We start from the raw sequence: 18,120 nt of genomic DNA, 5'->3' as shown, positions 1-18,120 counted from the left end.
CAGGCCAGGACCGGAAGAAAATCAGAGAAACACTGGATGTGCCAGCAGTGCCACCCCCAGCCCAAGAAGTCAGACCTGGAGTCCAGGGATCCACTGGACCCTCAGCTCTGCTGCCTGCAGCAATATCCTCAACAGAGACCAACAAGGCCTGCTCCTGACCTGGGGAACAGGCCTTCGGACAGAGGCTGCATGAGAGGCACAGCTGGGGGCAGACAGGAAAGCAGAAGGAATGAAAGAGGGGCAAAGGACTGGATCTGAGGGAGAAAGATGGAGCTGGGGAGCAGGGGCTAGATCCGAGGGCACACAGACAGTGTCAGAGAAGAAGGATCCGTGCACACAGAGAGGAAGATGGCCTCATGCCTCAGGGGGATTTCCAAGGAAGCTCAGATCCCTTTGCCGGCACTCCCCATCTCTACCACAGCCTTACTGCTTCCCCTCCTGCCACCCTGTTAATCCAGTTTTCACACAGCAATCAGAATGATCTTTTTAAAAAATAAATCCAGTAGGCCAGGCACAGTGGCTCACACCTGTAATCCCAGCACTTTGGGAAGCCGAGGCAGGTGGATCACGAGGTCAGGAGATCAAGACCATCCTGGCCAACATGGTGAAACCCAGTCTCTACTAAAGATACAAGAATTAGCTGGGCATGGTGGCAGGCACCTGTAATCCCAGCTACTCGGGAGACTGAGGCAGAAGAATCGCTTGAACCTGGGAGGCAGAGGTTGCAGTGAGCCGAGACCGCGCCACTGCACTCCAGCCTGGGCAACAGAGCAAGACTCCATCTCAAAAAAATAAATAAATAAATAAAACCTCTTAGAAAGGGACAAAAACCAAACCACATATAACCGCATATTTAATGAATCATCAAGAGCACAGTGCTTAGAAATGTGGGCTGTGGAGCCAGTCAGCCTGAACCCAAAGCCAGGTCCAGCCTCTTACAGCTGTGCAACTTTGGGTGAGTTTCTGAACTTCTCTGTGCCCCAGTTTCTTCCTCTGGGAGATTTAAAGTTTCCTCCTCTGAGAGAGTAAAGATTTAATTAAATCTTTAAAGATTAAACCATAAGATGGCTGTGAGATAGGTAAGATCTATCTTATCTTACCTATCTTAAGCTTATGCAGTAAGAACCATGCCAGGTGCTTAGTGTGCTCTGAGTAAATGTCAGCTAATATGAGGGTAATGACGCTCACACCAGGCTGGCCTACCAGGCATCCAGGACGTTCACTTAATTGTCAAGGCCAGTTAGAGGTTGGCCCCGTGGCCAGCAGCCCAGCACCAGCAGGCCACACGGCAAAGGATCCCAACACCAGTCTACAAAGGATCCCAACGCCAGTCTACAAAGGATCCCAACACCAGTCTACACAGGCACACTGTGTTTCAGGGCCTGACTCAGGCAGGTGTCCCTCCAACCCTCCCACGGGCACAGTCACCTCCTGTGGGTCATCATTTTCTTCGGTTTCACCCAACTCCGTACTTTAGAAATGCCTAGAGCTTTGGCTTTTCCATCACACACGCTGGCTGAGAAATAGCTTTTCTGCAAATTGCCTAAAAGCGTGTTTCAAGCTTAATTTTGAGCAGCTAGAATACATTTAGCAAATCAATTTCATAAAGAACCCCAACATATAAAAGAGGGAGAGTGGAGCTCGTCTCCCTGGAATAGGGTGGGGTCAAAGCCCCTCCTTCCACATCCACCTCTAGGGGCCAGTCGGGACAGCCCGACCTCCCGCACTCCTGTTCTCTGAGGTCCAGGAGATGCCTTATATACCTAGGACACATGATTTGGTTGTCACACCTCATGTGTCCCTGGGGCTTGTAGGATAACAGCACAGATTCTGGGCTCTCAGACATCCTGGCGGAAGCAGGGGAATATTTAGAAGAAATAAACCAGAAAGTTCTACTTGGCAAAAATGGCCAGGGGTACATAGTATCCACACACGCCCCTCAACACAGAGTTCAAAATCATTGTGAAAAAATGTTTGAAAAAAGGCCGGGTGGCTCATGCCTATAATCCCAGCACTTTGGGAGGCTGAGACAGTTGGATCACCTGAGGTCAGGAGTTCAAGACCAGCTTGGCCAACATGGTGAAACCCCATCTCTACTAAAAAGAACAGAAAAATTAACTGGCATGGTGGTGCACTCCTGTAATCCCAGCTACTCAGGAGGCTGAGGGACGAGAATCACTTGAACTTGGGAGGCAGAGGTTGCAGAGAGCCAAGATCGTGCCACTTCACTCTAGCCCAGAGTAGGACTGTCTCAAAAAAAAAAATTTTTTTTTAAATTTAAAAGGCAATAGATGTAATCCCAGCACTTTGGGAGGCTGAAGCGGGCGGATCACGAGGTCAGCAGTTCGAGACCAGCCTGGCCAGCAAGTAAAACCCTGTCTCTACTAAAAACACAAAAATTAGCCAGGTTTGATGGCATGCACCTTTAGTCCCAGCTATTCCGGAGGCTAAGGCGGGAGAATCGCTTGAACCCAAGAGATGGAGGATGCAGTGAGCCAAGATCATGCCACTTCACTCCAGCTGAGAATAAGACTGTCTCAAAAAAAATTTAAAAAAAAAAATATTTTAAGGCAGTAAATGTAATCCCAGCACTTTGGGAGGCCAAAGTGGGCGGATCACAAGATTAGGAGTTTGAGACGAGCCTGGACAACATGGTAAAACCCTGTCTCTTCTAAAAACACAAAAATTACCAAGGTATGGTGGCATGTGCCTGTAGTCCCAGCTACTCAGGAGGCTGGGGCAGGAGAATCACTTGAACCTGGGAGACAGAGGTTGCAGTGAGCTGAGATCATGCCATTGCACTCCAGCCTGGGTGACAGAGTGAGACTCCGTCTCAAAAAAAAAAAAAAGGCAGTGGAATATGTACTGTGAGATGCCACTTACATGGAATTTGTTAAAATCACACACTATGCATTTATAATGTGTGTGTTAAACATGTGCAAATGTGCTTGGAATGGACTGGAAAAACAGCAAATTCAGGGAGGCACTTGTCTCTAGGGAGAAGTCATTAAAGGGCCCTTCAATTTTCATCTGTGACGTTTTATTTAAAGAGGAAAACAGGCCACAAATGCAACAAAATGTTAACAGTTGTTACATTTGGGTGGTAGAAATGCACTCTGGACTGTATTACTGCGTGGTCCAAATCTTCTCCAGATTCACAAAAGGAGATGACAGACAGCACCCCGGGCGGAGTGGCAGGTGCCACCGCTCCCCTGCTCCATGTGCCTCCCCCCCGCGTCCCCTCACCTGTCTGCGGGAAAGTGCAGGTCGCCGCCGGCCCGGTGCAGCTCACTGCCGTTCTCCAGCCTGGCCAGCGCGTCCATGCGCTTCACCATCAGCTCCAGCAGGTCGCTCATCTTGCGCAGGACGCCGCGGGACTCGGGGCCCCCCATCACTGTGGGCAGAGTGTGGGTATGGTTAGGGGAGGCCCGAGCAGCCTGGAGGCCACCTGAAGCCACCTGGTGTCTGGGCTGGGGCAGCTCAAAGCTGGCCCCAAAGTCCCCCAGCACCAACACCAGACCCCAGCCTCAGCCCCATCTTCCCAGGCACTCCTGACCCCTTTGCTGCATTGCTTTGTGGCGCAGAGAACAGCATCGTGGTGGAGTGCAGAGCCCTGGGCAGCCCTGTTCTCCACCAGCCGTGTGACGTTGGGATCATTTCCTAAGCCCTCTGGGCCTCCATTGTGTCAACTGTAAAATGGAGCTTTAGATGTAACCTTTGAGGTGCTCTGGGGCCCAACAACCCTCATGTCCGTGAGATGGCAGAGAAGGCCCAGCACTGGGACAGAAGTCCCAGAGCCCCCAAACGGTAAGCTCCAGGCAGGACTTCTAGATCAGGGTTCCTAGAAGTGTGGCCAATCGCCCAGCAGCATCTGAATCTTCTGGCCAGGCTGTTAAAATTCAGATTTCTGGGCCTTGGTCTAGATTTGCCCACACAACTCTCTAGGGCCCGAGGCCCAGGAATCTGCACTTTCCTTGCTCCCCACGGATCCGGACATGCAGGGAAGTTGGGAGCCTGTGTTCAGGGGCCCAGGGCCCTGTCGCTTCCCCAGTCCTCCTTCTCCTGCTCAGCCTCTGGGCCCTAACTCCATCTCTTCCCCACCCCTCTTCCCTGGACCCTCCTGTTGGAAACCTAACGCATGTGTTCTGAATCTCAAGCTGGTCTTTGGGTTCCCAAAGATCAACTGACAAGGGCAGGTTCCCTGGGGCTGAGGCGGCTGCTCTTCCCTCTGCTCCCAGCCTGGGCGGGGGAGACCTTGTGAAGAAGAAAATTAAATGAAAACGAGGCACTTCGACCAAGATCCCGTTAGCCAGCCTGCAATCCTCCACGGCTGCCTTTCTAATCATTCCCGATCATTAGCGCTGCACGTGCCAGTGTGCAGGAGCGAGTTCTTGCCTTCCTTTTTAATTAAATCTGAAGGCTTCACATTGTCCCTCCACACAGTCCATAGGGTGCTGGGCTCCAGGCACTAAAATCCCCAACTCAGCTCCTCCCAAACCCCTATGGGTCAGGCTTGAAATCACTCCCCCAAAATGAGCCAAGTCACCTGGGGACACGAACCTTTGACGCTCCCAGGCTGCCAGTCCAGGGGCCCAGTGGAGGATGCCGTGGGTTGGGCTCCCCAGAAGCAGAGCCTGGGGCAAGGGTTTGAGGGTGAGTAGTTTAACGGGGAGCTAATGGAAACCCCAGCAGGAGAGTGAGGAAGAGAGACGGGGAAGCTGGGGAAGCTGTGGAAAGCTGCATTGCTGAGAATGTTACCATCCGGGCACCCAAGCTCAGCCCTGCTGGGGAGCCCTGAGACCGTGTAGAAGACACTGCAGTCTCCCCACCTGGGGAGGGGTAAGGGGACTGGGGCCTCTGCCTGCTGACCCCCACATGACCGGGGCAGTCATTGAATAGCTCTGAGCTTCAGCATCCCCGTCTCAAGGCAAGAATAACAGGCTCCATCTGCAGACCACAGGACCAGGAAGGTGACAAGAGAGAGGCCACTGAGAAGAGGCAGAACAGGGAGAGGAGAGAGGGCGCTAGAGGCGGTGGGCGGAGCAGGGGCAGCCGGCGGCCTCTGCATCACTGGGGCCGCTCTTACACCTCTGTTTTGCTTCTGCCCTTCTTCCCTGGCTCCGGCCGGCCCAGCCACTGCTGCTGCGCTCCCACCCTGATATAAGTCACCCCCTGGCTGGGCTCCCCTGCCAGGTGAACCCGCCTGAGGTCAGAAGGGAGGCCACAGGAGCTGGGGAGGGACCACTCACACACCTTGGAAATGCCAGCCAGGCTAGGGCTGCAAAACAGGAGAAGCTGCGATTTCCTTAAAGACACAGGGCTCCTGGCTCTGAAGAACAGGCACGAATGGGAGCAGGGGGGATGTGGGGGGCAGAAGAAAAGGAGGAGAGAGAGGCAGAGACGCCCAGGAAGGCTCACAGATGGGGTCGGGTATTGGAGAAAATGGGCATATTTCCCCCCACCCCAAGAGCTGAAGGAGCAAAGGACCTCCCCACAAGTCCCTCTACAGAAAACAGAGTGGATTTTCAAAAACTCAGCTGGGACTGGGAAATTTCATACTAGCGTTAAATGACACTAACTCAGGTCTCTCCAGCCTCTCAGGCCCTCCCCACGCACTCACACACTCAATCGGTTAATCTGGGCAGCCCTGGTGAGCCATCGCTCATAGCTTGGGCTGGAGTAGTCCTTCCCCAAAGGAGTGGAATGAAAACAGGATATAGATGGCTCCCTCTCTCTTTCAGCTTCCCAGAGTCGGGGGCAACGGTTTACCTTTTCAGATCACTCTCATTTCAGAGATGCCTGCCCAAGCCCATCATCCAAATTCAATACCGAGCTTGCAACCAGTGCTTGTAGCACAGAGTAAATGAAGAGATTCCCATCATTTCAGCTAAAAAAACTGGAGGCATCAGATGACCTGCCTGGCCACTGCTTTTTACAACTCCACAGGACACCACCGGTATTGTGGCCGCCTAAAGGGTGTCACAGCGTCGTGCAGTGCACAGCCTGCCTGGCCTCACTGGGCAGCCCTGGTGGGCTGTCACTCATAGCTCGGGCTGGAGTAGTCCCTTCCCCAAAGGACTGAGATGCAAAAAGGAATTAACAGACCCCAGCTAGGACACCGTAGCGGTGCCGTGGCCAGAGCACTCAGGCCTGACTGACCACAGAGCCTGGTCAGCAGCTCGTTCCTGGCAGACGCAGCACCCCAGTGGTGCTGAGCCCACAGCATGGCTTTTGGGGTGATGCTGTGTTCCCTGGAGCGCCTCAGGCCTGGCACCCTGCCTGCTGCACTACCGGTCCCACTCTCCAAGCCCACCCCAAGCTTCCTCTGCCCCTGCCCATCACCTGAGCACCTCCCAGAAACCTCACGGTCACAGCTCCCCACCCACACCCCACGCTCCCAGTCCCATTGCGCAGGCTGAAAAACAGATGATGGGCCAAAAACTATGAGGTCTGGCCTAGAGCTGCAGAGGGCCCTGAGAGTCAACAAAGTGGAGGCTGCAGCAGCAGCATGGTGGCAATGGGCCCGGTCAAGGGGGGTGGGGCAGAAGCCTGGACTCCAGGCCTGCTCTGCTGCGGACCAGACAGGTGAGCAGGTCACTGTCCTTCTCTTAGCCTCAATTTACCCTCATGTAAAATGAGGGGGCTGGGCTCATTAAGCTCTGAGTCTCTCTCGCCCTGACTTCTGTTTCTGTGTCTTCCCCTAATTGCCTCCAGAGATTAGAGAAATGGGAAAAGAAAGAATCGCTCCTATAATAGCTGGCAGCAGGCCAGGCGCAGTGGCTCATGCCTATAATCTCGGCACTTGGGGAGGCCAAGGTGGATGGATCGGTTGAGCTCAAGAGTTCAAGACCAGCCTGGGCAACATGGCAAAACCCCTTTTCAATAAAAAATACAAAAATTAGCTGGGCATGGTGGCATGTGCCTGTAATCCCAGCTACTTTCAGGGCTGAGGTGGGAGGATCCCTGGAGCCCATGAGATTGAGGCTGCAGTGAGCCATGATTGCACCAATGCACTCCAGCCTGGGCAACAGAGCGAGACCCTCTCTCAAACAAACAAAAACCCTGAGGACATACAGAGGCATGGGTCATTGTAGCCTGGGTTTCACGATGACCATGCCAGCGGAGCCAGATCTCCCTTCTGTAGTTCTTCAAGCCCCACCCCATCAGACTGGACCAAGGCAGTAAGAGTCCCACCCGCCAGTGCCAGGGGCTCGGGAGCTGCTCCCATCTTCTGCAGATGGCATGGAACTCCAGAAATCCCTGAGACCTGGGGAGACAGCCCCTACACCCCTTCCCAATGAGCCCTGGCGGTACCAGGCACATTTGCTGCTCTGGAAATGCCCAAAGACAAGGCAGGGGGTGGGTACCCAGGAAGTAAGCAGGTCAGGCCGACCCTCCCCCAGTGACCTACTCCCCTAAAAGCCACCACTAGCCCCAGGACTGTCGGCAGAACAAGCTGACATCGCTTCCCCAGGGTCACTTCACCACTCTTGGCGTCAGCTAAATTGAAATATATTTAATGTGAGGCCCCAGTGATACATCTCAGAACAGGCACATGTTCCCTCCATATTTCCATATAAATAAGGAAAGCTGGGACGCTGGGAGATACAAATAGATCCTCTCATTTACAGACAGGGTGTGTTTATTACCCACGGAGGCCCTGTCCCCTCCCCAGACGCTCTTTGTCTCTGTCTCTCTCATCCTCCTTCGTGCCCCTTTTCTTGTCCCCATCCCCACCCTTTACCATTGGAAATTGAACGAGCCCCCATCTCTCCAGAAAGCAGAGACCTCCCTGGCACTGAGAAGGGAGCTGTGACTGGGTGTTTGTGCAGCTGGAGAAATGCACACATTTGTCTCTCTGTACTTGCTCACCGCAGAAACCAGCTGAGGTCATGGGAGCTCTGGGCTCCGGGCAGCAGAGAAGACAAGGACAGGCCGTGGGAGGCCACACTAGACTCTTCCTCAGACCTCCGGGCCCCAGTCCCCCATCCATCAAGCCTGAGAGAAGAGCCCCAGGGCGCCTTAGTACCAAGGGCCAGAGCCAGGGCCATCCACGGAGCCAGGGAGCCTTCCTCAGGTTCAATTCCTGGTGGAGGCCTGGGAGGTCTGGCAGGGCCCAGTAGACACATGCAGCTGTGCCATGGACCTTCAGCCGACAGACCCCTCCCAAAAGACAGCCTCCTACCACTACTTTTTTTTTTTAAACCCTAGACGGAGTCTTGCTCTGTTACCCAGGCTGGAGTGCAGCAGTGGCGCAATCTCAGTTCACTGCAACCTCCTCCTCCCGGGTTCAAGCAATTCTCCCACCTCAGCCTCCTGAGGAGCTGGGATTACAGCATGTGCCACCACATCCTGCTAATTTTTGTATTTTTAGTAGAGATGGGGTTTCACCATGTTGGCCAGGCTGGTCTTGAACTCCAGCCTGGATAATGAACAAAATGTGCGTTATCCAACAGCACAAACCTGGCCCAGGACTTCCCACTCCTGACCTCAGGTGATCCACCTGCCTCGGCCTCCCAAAGTGTTGGGATTACAGGCGTGAGCCACCACACCCAGCCTCCTACCATTACTTCTTCAAGACAAGTCAGAGGGCAGGAAACGGCCTCACAGCGCTATCTGCAGCCACATGGGGAAGGAGGCCTAGGAGAGAAGGGTTGGAAGGGCAGGAGACAGGAGGAGGGCCTGGGGTGGGAAGTGGGGCAGAGCTGCCTGGGAGGGGGCAATGCCGGAAAGCCCTCCCCAGAGCCCAGGCCCAGCCCAAATGCAGTAAGAGGGAATGAAGTCAGATCTCCTCCGGATCATGATTCCCCATGCAGCCTCCTCTCTTGAATCTTTAAGATGAGTGTGCAGAATACAGAATGAGATGTCAGTCACATTTCATCCCCAAAGTATGCAGTTTATCACGAAGTATAAACAGGCACAGAGGAGAATTTGGAGGCCCTGCACACAGACGACAGTCCACAAGAGGCTGAATGACGCCCTCCTCTTCTTTTCGAGAAAGTGTCCTCCCTCTCCCTTCGCAGCCACAGTCCATGTGGGACCCCACTTCTGTCACCGGTTTTATAGGGGAGGAGAGATTGTTTTTCCCATTTGTATGCAGATTGTTTTGTTGACAATGCAATTTTTTTTTTTTTTTTTCTAAATAGCAGGGCCTTAGAGGGTTTCCTTCTCCTGATTCTGCTCTGGGGTTGTCTAGACTCTGCAGATTTCTTTTGGGTAACAAAATGTGCATTATCCAACAACCCAACCCTGGCCCAGGACTTCCAAGATCCCTCCCCGGTCCTGATTCAGCCAAGCAATTTGCCAAGCACCTCCCGTGAAGCCCTAATCCTTCCCTCAGGCATCTCCTAAGTGGAAATGCTGGCACCACCTAGGTTTTCTGCAGGGCTGCCCCAGGCACTGTGTGGGGATGTAGTTTGAGGGGCTTCTCTTGCAGGATCAGGATGTTAAACCCACATTGCACGCTGCTTTCCCGGCCTGAGTCCCTGCCTTGGGTCTGCCCAAGCAAATTAGCTTGATCCAAGGGTATGAAAGAAATCATGGAGGACGATGCGAATCGGGATCTAAAGTGAATCAGGGTCAGCTCTCCTGGGTTCTCAGCGGCCCTTTTCTTGTCTGTCTCCTCCTTCTCCCAGACTTCAGTTCTGTATTCCAGGCACTCAGCTTCTGAGGCCTGGGAAATGTGAAAAGACTGGCTTGGATAAACTTGGTCTGAGAACTAATGTTACAACACGCAGACTCTCCACTCCTAGGTATACCCAACAGAAATGCCTACATATGTTTACCAAAAGACGTGCACTAAAATATTCATAGCAGCACTGTTCGCAAAAGCCCAAAACCGGAAACAACCAAATGCCCACCAGTGGTCGGATGGACAAAAATATGGTGGTGTAGGTCAGGCGCAGTGGCTCACGCTTGTAATCCCAGCCCTTTGGGAGGCCGAGGCGGGCAGATCACGAGGTCAGGAGATCGAGATCACGGTGAAATCCCGTCTCTACTAAATATACAAAAAAATTAGCCGGGCGTGGTGGCGGGCGCCTGTAGTCCCAGCTACTCAGAGAGGCTGAGGCAGGAGAATGGCGTGAACCCGGGTGGCGGAGCTTGCAGTGAGCCGAGATTGCGCCAGTGCAGTCCAGCCTGGGCGACAGAGCGAGACTCCGTCTCAAAAAAAAAAAAAAAAAAAAAAAAAAAAAAAAAAAAAAAATATATATATATATATATATATATGGTGGTGTACTCACACAATGGAAGGCTACACAGCAAAAAAAAAAAAAAGGTGCAAGTGACTACAACCACATACAAGATAGTGAGTCTCACACATGTACTATTGACAGAAAAGACACACACAAAAGACTACTCCTGTATTAGTTCATTCTCAGCGTTGCTACTAAAGACATACCCGAGACTGGGTAATTTATAGAGGAAAAAAGATTAATTGACTCAGAGTCCGGCATGGCTGGGGAGGCCTCAGGAAACTTACAATCATGGTGGAAGGGGAAGCAAACATGTCCTTCTTCACGTGGCAGCAGGAAGGGGAAGTACCGAGCAAAAGGGAAAAAGACCCTTATAAAACCATCAGATCTTGTGGGAACTCACTGACTATCACAAGAACAGCACGGAGGTAAACCACCCCCATGATTCAATTACCTCCCACGGAGTCCACCCCACAAGAGGTGGAGATTATGGGAACTACAATTCAAGATGAGATTTGGATGGGGATACAGCCAAACCATATCAACTCCCGAAACGATTCCATGTTCATAAAGTCCAAAAAACAGGCAGAACTCTTCTACGTGATCAGAAGTCAGGTCATGACTATCCTTGGGTGAGTAATGACTGTGAAGTGGCATGGGGACACTTGGGGACTGATCACGTTCTGTTCCTTGCTCTGGGTTGTCAGTTGCATGGATTGTTCATTTGTGTATATTATACCCCACTAAAAGTTTAAGCCCATGCACACGCACACACACATGCACATGTACACACAAATGCACACACACCTCTAGTCCAATTGTATGACCTTGGGCAAGTGCTCTCCCCTATGTGGTTCCATCCATCTTTAGACCCAGACCTGCAGCTGGGGTTGGACCCCCACCTCCACACCCAGGCAAAACTGCACAGCACGGAGCACAGCAGGGCTCCTATACCCCTTGCACTCTGGGGCACTGAGCCTGATCCTGCCCAGATGAGGCAAGAGCCATGGGGGAGGTGAGTTACCTTGACTCTCCAACCCCCTTAGGGAGATAGGCATAAAAACCAGAGCCCAGCCAAAAACCCCTCCTGTCCCCCATCCTTAATTCCCACCTCTTAGACCCCTGACCTTTCTGGAGGTTCAGCTTCCTCAAGGCCTCTGTAGCAGCCCACCCAGATAGGCACACCTCCTTTCCAGGGGTGGCAGCCAAGTAGTTTATGAATCTCTGTCTACACCCTATCTTCCCATGCACCACTTTTCTCACCAGCCCTCCCCCAAGCCACTCTTCCGGTGCACCTTCATGACTGCCCCCTCCCACCCCACCCACCTCAATCCTCAGCCTCTCCCACATAGACATTCCAGCACCTCCTTGGTCGTCTTTCATAAACATGCTTTGCTGCAGTGCCCCCATTTCAGACTCGACACGTCCATTAAGTATTGATGGAGTGCTCGCCATTTGACAGATGCTGCTGAGGCCCCTTCCCATGCTTTATCTTAGCACAGCCTCACGACGAGCCTGGGAAGTGGGTATTACCATCCCCATTTACCAGAGGAAAATCTGGAGGCTCAGAGATTGAGGAATCTCTGCGAGTCAGAGACGGGATAAATTAACTTACACTCAGGCTTGAATGACTAATAAGTGTGAGATTCCTTCTGAGAGCTTTTGCGAGTTTAAAGAAGTGCATGTGAAACCAGAGGAATGAATCTAATGATGAGATGACAGATGGCATAATAAGAGCCCCTCAGCACCCACCCAGATGACAACCTATTTAACTTGGGATGTCTACAATATTCATCGCTGAGAACAGGGGAGCCAGATAGCCAAGCCCTGCAAGTTCAAGAAGGTGGACTTCAAGGAGAGGCTTCCCCAGAGGGGTAGGGGAATCTCACAGAGACAGCCCTCGAACAGTTCCAGAAACCTACTTGCCTCAGTTTCCCCACTAACCCATGTCCCTCCTTTTGACCAGTGACCAAAAGAACCCCCATGATACAGTGGGCAGGACTCAGTTCTGACCCCCACCCCTCCTTAGGTGAGATGAGGTGGGGCTGGGCCCAGCTTCAGGAGGAGGGCTCCCAGTTGGTCACTCTTGTGCCACGTGGCACCAACCATGCTGGGTAATGTCCACGTGTGAGCCCCTTCAATCCAACCTCTGCAGAAGGTCACTGCTGTCCTTCTCTGTAGGGAAGCCAGGTGACTCGGCCAAAGGCACACAGCTGGTAGGTGATGACTAGGATGCAAGCCCAGACCCACCAGAACCTCAAAGCCCATGCTCTGAGCTCCATTCCGCTGCCTTGCAAATATCGGGCGGGCAAGGAGTGGTGGGGCCTGGGAGGGAGCTGTGTCCCAAGAGCTCAGAGAGAAGACATTTAAGCCCATGGCCAGGCCTGTTCCCACGTGGCCACAGCCTGGGCCAAAGGCAAGGAAATGTGTGCCTCAAGGAGACAGGTGTCATATCCAGAGACTTCTCACCCCTGACACCCAACTAAAGAAGCAACACTGGCAGCCTCTTCTGAGGCCTGGAAGACCCTGGCTTAAAGGCCCTAGTCTGGCCTGAGAATCCAGGCCAGAGGAAACCTGATGACCGCAGCCAGACCAGAGCCAAAGTGCATGGAGGGTCATACAGCCCAAGCCCAGGCCCCCCCCACTCACATCCACCTACAGGGCGGCCAGAAAGCCAGGTACAGGCCTAGGCTCCGAGGCACTTCCTCTCTGACCCACAAACACCCTCACTCATCTCACACTCCCCTTGCCCCACCAAGGTACCTTCTGTGCGGATGGTGAATGGCGAGTCCCCCAGGCGCCGGGCTGAGAACTGGCCACCCAGAGACGTCATCAGGAAGCAGAGAGTGAAGAAGCCGATGCCCAGGACAAAAAGCCTGCGGAGAGGAAGGAGGCGGGTCAGGAGGGCAGGAAGGGCCATCGTGCCCTGGCGCTCCAAGTACTGGCTGCACAAATGCTTTAAGAATGAGCGCATGAGTGAAGGAAGCAAGGGAGAATGAAAGGATGGGGGCTGAGCTCCAGGCCCGGGAGGGCTCCCCCACTATAGAATAAAGAGAGCTCAACTACGAGATGCTGGCTCCCAGCCACACGAAAAACCACAAGGCAGAATGACGCACACTTAGGCATGAGGCAGGCGGGCTCTAGCCTCCAGGCAGAGCTGGTTCATTAACAGCTGCCGTCCTCAAAGTGCGGTCCCCAGACCAGCAGACAGCATCACCTGAGACTCCTTAGAAATGCCAATGCCAGGCCCAGACCCCAAATTACTGAATCAGACACTCTGGGGTGGAGCAAGCAAGCTGTTTTAGCAAAGTCTCCTGAAGATTCCACTGCATGCTAAAGTTTGAGAACCAGTGATGGACACAGCAGGGCCCGAGGCCAGCCAGAGGGCAAGGAATTGGTCCAGACAAAGCCCACCTGGACCCCATCAATCACTCAGGCCACCCTTGGTGCGGTGTGCAGAGGCCTTGCTGCAGCAGTCACGAGCTTGTTTGAACACCCCCATCCACATCCACCACTAGATGGTAAGATGTCTAGGGCAGGGCCACACGGCCCATGCCCAGGCTCCCCCGAACACACATCTCCCCTAGGCAGGCATGCCCAGGGTCATCAGCCTGCACCACGGACTGGCCAGGGTGTCCTCATACCTGTGCAAGGGGTGACATATAGGTGTGTGTGCTGTCACACTGGATGGGAGGGAGGGCTGGCCAGAACAGGACCCCTGTTCCTGCCTTCAACACGTAGTTATTGATTATCCACCAGGAGCCAGGCTCTGGGGTAACCCCAGGGGGACAGCAGGGAAGAAGGCACAGAACCCTTCCTCCCTCAAGTCCAGACCCAGGGTCCTGCTGCTTCCCTCATCAATCCTAGGCCCCAGACAGGAAAGCTGAGCTCACCAGCACAGCCTTGGGACTCTTCTGGGACCTTGAACCTATCAGAGGACTTGATGAACTGGTAGAGCTGAGAGGGGCGCCCTCCCACCAACCCCAGATCAGGGTGAGGAACCCCATCTTGTGCAGAGTCAGGCTCCCTGGAGAGAGTCTCACAAGTCATGCCAGAGACCTCAGGGCCTTGCCCCTCCACTCCCCGCCCTCCAGTTCCATGCTTGTTTGTGTCTTTATGCAAGACTTGCTTTATGCATTTTAATCTTCATTATTTGAAACTGGCAGAGCAGTATTTAATTAAAATTTGGTCCATTAAAGAAAACACATAATTGCAGAAGAAAATAAGCACAACAAAATTCCCAGCCCATATTTAAAGGAAGCTGTTAGAGATTTGGGCAGAGAGGAGGAGAACCCCAAAGCAGAGAGGGGCTTGGGAACTTCCCCAAGGAGAGACTCAAAGACCACACCCCCAACAGGAAGGACAGGAGACATGATTCAGTAGGCGAGACCATGCAAGGGACACTTCCCTTAGCGTAGAGGGATGCCTCACAGAATTCCACCAAGCCTGGGGGTGGGGCTCAGATCTTGGGGTCCCTCGGAGGAAGTCAGGTGGCTCTGGAGACAACAGCCACGGCCATGGCACAGGAGAGGTGCTGTCCCATGCTCAAGGAGATCCCAGGGGAAATCAGCTATTTGTCCTCCCAGTCTGAGGACAAGGACGGACTTCCCCCACTCATGTCTCTAGTCCCTGGGGAAGAGGCCAGGGGAGTGAAGGAGTTGTATTTAGAGCTGGGGACCTGGGCTGCCTGCCAGGATCCAACAACTCTGCTATGAGAAAGGTGTCTACCCCCTTCAGCCCAGAACCTGAAGCCCCCTAACACACCTCATCTGCATCTCCCTCTGCCAGACCCCCATCCTGGGGTTCAATGTCCCCCAAGGCAGCTGGGGGCCATTTGGAGTGGATTCAAGTTAAAATGGTTTCAGCCATCCATGTATCCACTCAAGCAACATTCCAGGGGCACCTATGGAATAAAGACCCTGCCAGCAGCCCTGGGAAAACCAGAGGGAACAGGACCCCAAGCCTGCCTTTGAGGATGAATAAGCTGGGGTGCTGTGATTGGAGCCTGCCCCCCACCTCAACTGAAGGGACTCACTGATGGCTGCGGGTCTCCGGGCAGCCCAGGGAAACCCTGGGGTGAAGCTACACAACTTTGGGGACCCATGCACCTCTACCCCCAATCCTGCCTTCAGATAAGGGCCTGAAAGAAAACCAGGGCAGGACCAGACAGGGAAGCAGCCCTGGGGCGCGAGCACTGTCCGTGGTGCTGGGGTCTCGCGGCTGCTTCCAATCGCGCCAGGAAACACCCAGCGGCCCGGAGGGCGGGACCGGGATGGGGTCGGAAGAGAAGGGGCGAGGACCCTCCAGCGTTCCCAGTCAGGCCAGGGATTCAAGGGCTTCCCTGGAGGATCAAAGCCCTTTCCAGAGACGCCCGCTTCCCGCCCTGCTTCTCATGGCCTCCCGATGCCCCCATCACCGCCCACCGCCTGCACCAGCTCTCCGGGCCTCCTGGACCCCCGGACCGCAGCGGTCCAGCTTGACCCCTGCCGTCCCCTGGGGCTGCCTCCTCGGCCCAGCAGACAGGACTGGTGTGCTGGGAGGCGGGCTCCAGGTGAGCCACCGTCTCCCCGCCCCCATCCGCGTCTGGAGCCGACCGAGGGACCACAGTGGGGCTGGGAGGGACCACAGTGGGGCTGGGAGGGACCACAGTGGGGCTGGGAGGGGCCACAGTGGGGCTGGGAGGGACCGGGGCTCCCGCAGAGACCTGGAGAGCAAGGGTTCAGGGTCCTTGCAAGCTCCGCCTTCTCAGGCTCCGTCCCGCGCCCGGAGCCCACCTGTGGCAACGTCCCGAGTCCGGCCCCTGCGCCGGGGCGGTCACTCCCCCAGCTTCCTCGCTGCCCAGCTACCCAGGGGGTGACACTCGGGCCCCGCCAGGCGTCCACCGGGCAGCGCCCCCTCCCCGCCCCGCTGCAGGCCGGCTCCGCGGATGCCTGGGAGGAGAGGGGGCTGCCCCGGCACCGCTGGGCCCTGGGGGCCCCTGGCTGGGTCCAGTGAGTCCCGCACGGCCCCAGCCCTGCCTGGCCTGGGCCCCCAGGTGTTGGCCGCCCGAAGCATGTCGCCTTCGCCACCGCCCGCCCGCCACGCTCCGCCGCAGCCTCAGCTCCAGCCGCCCCGTAGCCCCGCAGCCCCACCCCTGCCCCCGCCTCTCCGACGCCTGCGATCGGGGGCGAATCCCGGGATGAGCGGGTCCTCGCTCTAATCTCGGGACCCTCTCGTCGGAGCCAGGCCCGAGCCCCGCGGAGAGGAGAGCAGTGCCACCAAAGGCGGGGGAGAGGGTGGCACAGGCGGAGTGGTTGGGGGGTAGCCGACCTAGGGGCAGACGGGCGGGACGGGAAGGACCGGAGGGGGAGCTCCCAGGCGCCGCACACTAACTTTGCCACCCGGATGGGACCGTCCGGGGGGTGAGGAAGGACCCTGAGGGGCTAGGAAGGGGCGCGCAGGCTGGGGCGACTTTCTGGGCCCAGGACCATCACCTGGGGGTCTTCTGCCCCCCATTCTTACCTCTGCACCCCGAGTCCTCTCCAACCCTGCCCAACTCGGGACAGGTCCCCGAATAACACACCCCTCCCCATCCGCACCCCGAACCCCAACGCCATCCGTTTCCCCAGCCCAGCCCCACTGGTCATCACCAGGGGTTGAAGCGCGAACCGCTCCCTCTGCCACCCGGACTTGAACGCTCGCAGGAACCGACCTCGCCCACCTCCACCCGGCGCCCCCCTGGGGAAAAAACCAACCAGGAGGGAACTTTACCGAAAGGGTCTCAGGGTGACCAGGCATCTTCTGACCATTATCTTCCCATCGGGATTGACGGTGATCATGGTTCAAACTTGTTGGTGCGAGCAGCCGCGGGCGAGGCCGGACGCACCGTCCTGGGCCCAGCTCTCCCCGCGTCCGGGCCACGAATCCTCTGCGGGCCGAAGCCGCGTCCAAGCGAAGCTGGGGGCGCGCGGCCCGGTGGCCTCGCTGCTCAGGCCTGGGAGGGCAGCGGAGGGAGCGGCGCGGCTGCCGGAGGGCGGCGAGGGCGCCCGGCCGGGCAGTCTCTGCGTCTCCGCCCTCCCCGTTTCACATTTTGGGGACCGGGAGGCGGCGCGCCCCCAGACCGCCGGCCGCGCGTCTGCCTGCTCGGGCTCGCTCGCTGGGCGGGACGGTGCCGCGGCGCGCAGACGGGCTCCCCGCGGCGGGCGCCCTCATCCCCGGCCCCGCGCCCTCGGTGCCGGCTAAAGGCGGCCCCGGGCCCGCGCCCCTGTCCCCAGCGCCTCCGGGCCGCGCCGATCCTCGGCCCCGCGCCGCGCCGCGCCCATAGCTCTCGACGAGGGCAACCCGCGCCCGCCGCGCGCTCTCCGGCCAGCTCGCTCCGCCGCCCGCGCTCTGGTGTCGGGCGTCCGGCCCCGCGCGGAGCTACGCCCGGAGGCGCCGCATTGTTTCTCGGAGGAGGCGGCCGAGCGGCGCTGGGGCGGCCCGGGAGCGGCAGCTGCCCTTCCAAGGCGCGCCGGCGCCACCTAGTGGCCGCAGCCCCGCTGTGCGCCCTGCCCGGGGCCGTGCGGGGCTGGGACGCCGAGGACCAGCTTCGGGGACGGGCGGGGGCCCCTGCTCCTTCCCCTGAGCAAAGCAGCTTCCCAGGGCGCCACCAGCCCCGAAGGCCGACAGCTGCTTTGGCTCCCGCAGAGCACAGAAGGGATGCGCACCCAGCGGAGACCCTTCTCTTCTGTCAGGTGCCTCCATGGACTTCCTCACCAGCCGCTTCCCACGATTTCACTTGGCAACACACGCCCATCTTCTGCCCCTCCCTGGTCAGAAACTCCCGTGGCTCCTCTTTGCTTACTGATCTGAGTATAAACTCAGCCTGTGGTGCTGGGGCCCGCTCACAGAGCCAGGCGCAGGGGCGTACTGAGTTCTAGCCCCAGATCCTCCACTAGCCAGTGGGCGA

The 18,120-nt window shown here is 56.3% G+C and overlaps 1 protein-coding gene across 5 annotated transcripts in view; it reads right to left on the bottom strand.

Moving 5' to 3' along the window:
- Positions 1 to 17,649, bottom strand: part of MGAT5B (alpha-1,6-mannosylglycoprotein 6-beta-N-acetylglucosaminyltransferase B) — an 83,977-nt gene extending 66,328 nt beyond the window's left edge. For 3 of the 5 annotated variants that reach the window (XM_030827479.1, XM_030827481.1, XM_030827483.1), the window contains exons 1-3: positions 16,944 to 17,649; positions 12,957 to 13,069; positions 3,247 to 3,394 (exon numbers count right to left, since the gene is read on the bottom strand). In XM_030827479.1, coding sequence (XP_030683339.1) covers positions 3,247 to 3,394; positions 12,957 to 13,069; positions 16,944 to 17,011 — 329 coding nt within the window. In that variant the 5' untranslated portion in view covers positions 17,012 to 17,649. Of the gene's footprint in view, positions 1 to 3,246; positions 3,395 to 12,956; positions 13,168 to 16,943 lie in introns of those variants that run through there. The other 2 variants (XM_030827482.1, XM_030827480.1) reach the window with 2 other exon arrangements.
- Between the last annotated feature and the right edge of the window lie 471 nt (positions 17,650 to 18,120).

The sequence above is a fragment of the Nomascus leucogenys genome, chromosome 14 (genome assembly GCF_006542625.1).
Source record: "Nomascus leucogenys isolate Asia chromosome 14, Asia_NLE_v1, whole genome shotgun sequence".
NCBI classification, from domain to species: domain Eukaryota; kingdom Metazoa; phylum Chordata; class Mammalia; order Primates; family Hylobatidae; genus Nomascus; species Nomascus leucogenys.
The sequence above is the reverse complement of the archived record's forward strand: the minus strand, read 5'-3'. Positions and strand labels throughout refer to the sequence as shown.